Source organism: Chiloscyllium plagiosum, chromosome 14 (assembly GCF_004010195.1).
Source record: "Chiloscyllium plagiosum isolate BGI_BamShark_2017 chromosome 14, ASM401019v2, whole genome shotgun sequence".
NCBI lineage: Eukaryota > Metazoa > Chordata > Chondrichthyes > Orectolobiformes > Hemiscylliidae > Chiloscyllium > Chiloscyllium plagiosum.
Genome location: NC_057723.1, coordinates 63,741,522 through 63,747,835, shown reverse-complemented (window position 1 = coordinate 63,747,835; position 6,314 = coordinate 63,741,522). Strand labels below are relative to the sequence as shown.

The following is a 6,314-nucleotide window of genomic DNA, read 5'->3' as shown; positions in this document are numbered from 1 at the left end:
GCTGGGAAATGTGGGACCTGTGTAGGGATAGTTGGAGCTGTGCTGGGGAATGTGGGACCTGTGTAGGGATAGTTGGAGCTGTGCTGGGGAATGTGAGAGCTGTGTAAGGATTGTTGGCATTGTGCTGGTGAATGTAGGACCTGTGTAGGGATTGTTAGAGTTGTGCTGGGGAACGTGTGACCTGTGCAGGGATTGTTGGAACTATGCTGGGAATGTTGGAACTTTGCTGGAGAATGTGACAGCCGTGCTGCACAAGATTGGAGTTGTGCTGGGGAATTTTGGAGAGAAGTGCTGAGGAATGTTAGAGCTGAGGGAGCTGAGCTGGGGATTCTTGCAAATGTGCTGGGGAACATTAGAGGTGGTCTGGAGAATGTGGGAGCTGGGGAATGTGGGAGTTGTGGTGTGAATGTTGGAGCAGTATTGGATAGTGTGAGACCCGTGGGACCTGCTGGGAAATGTGGTATCTGCACTAGGGAATGTTCCCGCTGTGCTGGGAATTGTTGGATTAGTGTTCCAGAATGTTAGAGATGTGGGAGCTGAGTTGGGGAATGTTGCAAATGTGCTAGAGCATGTTGGAGATATACTGGAGAATATTAGAGATGTGGGAGCTGAACTGGGAAATATTCCAGCTGTGTTGTGGATTGTTGGATTTGTATTGGGGAATGTGGTAACCAAACATAGAATTACAGAATCCCTACAGAGCGGAAAGCGCCTTCTCGAGTCTGCACTCTGACGGGCTCGCCTCATTTTAAACCCGGCAGCCCCGCATTTCCCATGGCTAACCTTTGGACTGTGGGAGGAAACCAGAGCATACCCAGAACAGACACGGTGATAATGTGCAAACTCCACACTGGAGTTACCCAAGACCGGATCGATCCCCTGGTACTGTGAGGCAGTTTAATGTCCCGTCCCCTCCCCGAATGCTGATCGGAAACATTTTAGATTTCTGCAGGAAACGCACCAGCACTTGGCTCTGTGTGTGCGTGTGTGTGTGTGAGTCTGTGTGTCTCTGTGTGTTTCTGTGTGCGTGTGTGCCTTTGTGTGTGTCTGTGTGTGTGTCTTTGTGTGTATGTCTGTGTGGCCCTTGTGTGTATGTCTGTGTGTGTTTCTGTGTGTACGTCTCTGTGTGTATGTATCTGTGTGTATGTCTGTGTGTTTGCGTCTCTGTGTATGTCTCGTGTGTGTATGTCTGTGTGTGTTTTGGGTCCCGCTCGGCTCCCTCTCGGCTCTGCTGCTCCAGCACTTTCAGCCCCGTGTCGCCGGAAGCTCCTTATTTGGGCAGCGATCCTGGCCCGGCGGATGCCCAAACATGGGCAGTGGAAGGAGGGGTGGAGCGTGCCCAAATATGGAGTGGCGATCCTGCGATCTTCCGGGGGAAGGGGAGGGCGGGATGTCCCCGCTCTGGGACGGGGATGGGGGTTAGGAATCGCGCCATGGAGGGGATACAGTGTGTGAGCCCCCTACCCTGCAGCTGCCTGTGTGTGGGGTGGGGAGGTGTGGGGGATGGAGGGGGGGGAAGCCTCCTTCTCCGGCCTTCAGAGGGAGGGGTGTCCCCCGCTCCCGTGACGTCACGGATTGCCGGCCGGGGAGCTGCCCAAACATGGGCTTCCGTAGCTCCTTATATGGGCATGTACGTCAGAGGCTGGGCTGAGCGGAACCTGTTAAATAGGAGGCGCTCCCCCCGTGCCGGCGCGGAAATTACTCAGTGAGACAGGCAGAGGCAGAGGCAGAGCCTGGGCCCGGGCCGCCAGCACCAGCACCAGCACCAGCACCAGCACCAACACCGCCGCGGACAGCCCCTGCATAGCGGATCCGCACCAGCAGCCTGGCATCCCCGCAACCCAAGCCAGGCCAGGTCCCTGCACCCTGCCCGGGACTCCGGGATTCTGTGTGTCTCTCCCCCACCACCCCACCAACACCCCAGCTCTGGGCACCCTCACTGCTCCCCCTCTACCACACACTCTCAGTCTCTCTCTATCGGACGCTGAGATGGTGACTAAAGCCGAGATCCTGCCTCCCCTGTTGACGGAGCCGCTCTACCAGTCGGTGGACACCTACCAGAAGCTGGAGGAGGTGATGATGACCGGCACCTTGGTGACAGCCTCCACCGACCAGCCGTTTTACGGGGAACCCCTGCAGCAGTTTGAGCATCTGTCAGCAGGTGAGTCTCCCTCACCCACTCCGTCCCCCGTCCCCGGAGGGGAGTCTCCAGAATGCCTACTTCCCACCCCCCACTCGCTCGGTCCCGTCGGTGTTAACTGTGTCCGCTGACCGCACAGCCTTGTGTGTGCCGCAGACCCGCTCTGGCTTTGGGATTGACAGGGCGTTGGGATCTCTTGTGTTCTGCATTATTTATGAGGATACAGCGTCAGGAAATACCAGCCGCCAGCGAGCACCCTAGCAGGGAATACCGAGAGGGAGCGGACCGGAGCTGCCCACACACACGGGAATCACCCCTCCCTCCCACACATGCACAGGAAAGTCCAAACACGCACACACACAATTACTCAGGTATACACAGAGGTAGACAGATACACAGATACAGATAGTCGCCAGCATGCATTTACAAAATTATTGGCAAAAATTAATCCACATTTACTGTGACACATACACACACACATAGACACACACATAGACACACACACACAGGGAGAGACTGGACTAGCCACACAGGGACACCCATAGAGTCGCCGACAAGTTACCCCGAGCAGACACGTGCAAAAAGCGCACACATTCGGGGTTTTTTTTTATCCGAAGCAACATAGTTAGAATGGGGGTCGTGTCTGTGAGAGGTTCTTTCGCCCTGTGGTTGTCCCTTGTTAAACGAACTCTTGTTTTCTCGTTCGCAGACACGTTCACAGACATCTCCCCTGGAGCCGAGAAGAACCTGATGGAGCCGCCGTATTCGGCGCAGAGCTGCCGCCTCCCGTCCATCGCCTACACGGGCCGCTTCTCCCTGGAGCCGGCTTCCAGCTGTAACAGCCTGTGGCCGGAGCCCCTCTTCAGCCTGGTCAGCGGCATCGTCAGTATGAGCAGCGGCGGCGGCAGCAACCCGCCTCCGGCCAACCCCGACAGCGACTCCGAGGCGATGTGCCCCGCCGCTTCGGCCGGTTTCGGCGGCTCCGGCTCGGAGATGTTCCCGGGACAGTCGGACGGCTTCGCCAGCGGTGCCAGCTCCATCCAGTACCCGGCTTGTACCAACCCAAAGGGCTTCCAGCTGCCGATGATCCCGGACTATCTGTTCTCGCAGGCGGACGATCTGAACCTGGAGAGTTCCGAACAGAAACCTTTCCAGAGCGTGGAACCCAGAAGCCAGCCCTCTCTCATCCCCCTGTCCACCATCAAAGCCATAGCCGCCCAGAGCAGCGGTCCTGAGGCCAAGAACACGGTCACTTACACCTCGCAGCTGACCAAGCCTTGCAGGCTGAGGAAGTACCCGAACCGACCCAGCAAGACCCCTCCACACGAGCGGCCGTACGCCTGCCCGGTGGAGACCTGCGACCGGCGCTTCTCCCGCTCGGACGAGCTGACCCGCCACATCCGCATCCATACCGGCCAGAAGCCGTTCCAGTGCCGCATCTGCATGAGGAACTTCAGCCGGAGCGACCACCTCACCACCCACATTCGCACCCACACCGGCGAGAAACCGTTCGCCTGCGAGGTCTGCGGCAGGAAATTCGCCCGCAGCGACGAGCGCAAAAGGCACACCAAGATCCACCTGAGGCAGAAGGAGAAGAAAGTCGACAAAGCCCTGTGTATCTCCAGCCCGCCGGCAATCTCCTTCCCCTCCCCAGTCTCTAACACTTACCCCTCCACAATCGTGGGCACCTCCTTTGAATCCCCTGTCACTAACACTTACCCCTCTACAATTGTCAGCAGCTCCTTCCCCTCCCCGGTCACTAACACTTACCCCTCTACAATAGTCAGCAGTTCCTTTGAATCCCCTGTCACTAACACTTACCTGTCGACAATAGTCAGCAGTTCCTTTGAATCCCCTGTCACTAACACTTACCCCTCTACAATAGTCAGCAGTTCCTTTGAATCCCCTGTCACTAACACTTACCCCTCTACAATAGTCAGCACCTCCTTTGAATCCCCTGTCACTAACACTTACCCCTCTACAATAGTCAGCACCTCCTTTGAATCCCCAATCACTAACACTTACCCCTCTACAATAGTCAGCACCTCCTTTGAATCCACAGTCACTAACACTTACCCCTCTACAAATCTAAGCACTTCCTTTGAATCTTCAGTCACTAATACCTACCCCTCTGCAGAAGTGAGCACCTCCTTTGAGTCCCCAGTCACTAACACTTACCACTCCTCAGTCGTTAGTAACAGTTACCCATCAGTGACCTCCTCATCCTCTGAGATTGCACCCACTCTAACACCAAGGACAATTGAGATCTGAAATTATTCAGGACTCCAATATTGGACTTGTTTTTATATAAATAAATTTCACCTAGCTATTGTGTACTTGTGTGCCAAGCATTACCCCGTCACAATTCTGCAGATGCTATTCATGTGAAGATTGTTCAATGGGGTAAGGGGTGGGGGGGTGGGGGGAATGTTTGCATATTCCATCCTGTATTATTTGGAGTTCGAGGGACATTTGGGAAACCTTTCTATTGTGCAAATGCTATCATCGGTTCCTTTCAATGAAACTAAAAACGTACCTGGAATGCAATGAGGTGCCAGCATGTGCAGGAGATGTTCGTTATTCTGTGGAGGTCGCCTCGATACTTGCCAAATGACAGATACTTCCTTTGTCTCTCAGTTGGTTTTAAAACTATAAGAAGTCTGTGTGCCTTCTATGTGTAGCTTGCTGACGTGTGTCTGTTGGTGGATACACTGCATTAAAGCCTTAAAGGTGAAAGTGGAGAGATGGTCACTGAAGGCACTTTGCTGATGGAAGGAATATCAGAGGGAAGGGGGAAAAGGGAAGAAATGCCAAAAGAACATTTCTTTCGAATGTAAGCAAAAAAATATCTAAAGTATATTTTTGTAATCTAAGTGTAAATAGATTCAGAGCCCAGATGTTACTGTTACCTACCGAGTAGGCGTGTATTTTTTGTATGTTCTCAACATGCGTTTTGTATGGTGGATACATTTCAACATAGTGTTTGTAAACGGAGCGCCTGACTGTTCTCGCTTCTTACACATTGGAATGCGCTTTACTGCCAATTGGATATTTGGTGTACAATATATCCTTGCGGAAAAACAAAAAATAAATCTTCAAAAGATTTATCTCTTATTTTTGTCTGATTTGTGTATTTGGCTCCTGATTCAGAGTGTAAACTACAGAATCTCTGAAAGTGAATCATGGCCAGATACAATTACACCCCAAGGAGAAGCATGCATTCCACAAGCACTTTCACTCCTCAGATGGAAGCAATCAATTCACAGACAAACATTCAATTCAATTAAGATTAAGATTGGAAAGCAAAATTATAGCAGGACAATATGTCACCTTTAGAGAGGAGATAAGAGTCAAGGGGTGTTCCCACCAAGGAGAAAGGTGGACAAGCAATACTATACATAAATGCTCAAAGAGATGGAGAGTGAGATGAAGCTGAAGTTATGCATATGACAGATATCAGGTGGCTAGGATAAATGAGAACCAGATTGGATATTGAAGTTTCAGTGGGGAAATGAATAAAAAAAGAGAAGCAAAGAGACAATGTGAGAAGACACTGGCACTGGCAGCTAACATAAAAGAGAATGCCAAAGTCTTTAGAATAACATAAATATGTTTAAAAAATATATTTTGGATATCTAATTTTAGAATCCATATATTTAAAATTTTCTTCCAAAAACTGAAAAAAAAGGAGAAACCTGAGTTTGAGAAACTGAAAGAGCCCTAAGTTAATTACAATTCAAAGCCAATTCAATAGTCAGAGTCTGAGATGTGAAAATAATAAACATTGGGTGACTCTCTCTTCGTTGTCTAATGGACCAGTCATTCTGGTAATATTGCAGTTGTCCCTATCAGAACTGTAGATTATTCATGTGAGTCCCAGAATCAAAAAGTCATTTTGAAGATAAAGGTAACATTTTATCTGGGACATTTATACAGGTCATGACACAACAGGGATAGACTTCAGAGTGGGTTTAATTTTGGATTTTGGTTTTATCTGTGTGATTTCTCACAAAGATACAGTTGGAGTCTGGGTCAAGAGCTTCAGAACAGCTCAAACCAATAGCGGGTGTCTATCAGCACCAGAGGTGTTCCTGAGTTTGAGTCAATAAACAAAAATGCAGTAAGGATCATGGTTGAACTGGGGATTTCACAATCACATGGTGTTGAAGGAGAG

At 50.7% G+C, this 6,314-nt stretch overlaps 1 protein-coding gene across 1 annotated transcript; it reads left to right on the top strand.

Moving 5' to 3' along the window:
- Window positions 1-1,668: 1,668 nt before the first annotated feature.
- On the top strand, window positions 1,669-5,254 carry LOC122556772 (early growth response protein 1-like). Its single transcript, XM_043703917.1, has 2 exons — window positions 1,669-2,161; window positions 2,850-5,254. The coding sequence occupies exons 1-2, from the start codon at window positions 1,990-1,992 to the stop codon at window positions 4,409-4,411; spliced, it is 1,734 nt and encodes a 577-aa protein (XP_043559852.1). The 5' UTR covers window positions 1,669-1,989; the 3' UTR covers window positions 4,412-5,254.
- The last annotated feature ends 1,060 nt before the right edge of the window (window positions 5,255-6,314 follow it).

Bases quoted from the DNA above. Each gene is read 5' to 3' on its own strand.
- LOC122556772 (XM_043703917.1), top strand. From the start codon at position 1,990: ATGGTGACTAAAGCCGAGATCCTGCCTCCCCTGTTGACGGAGCCGCTC. The intron at 2,162-2,849 runs GTGAGTCTCCCT...TCTCGTTCGCAG, and splicing joins GTTTGAGCATCTGTCAGCAG to ACACGTTCACAGACATCTCC.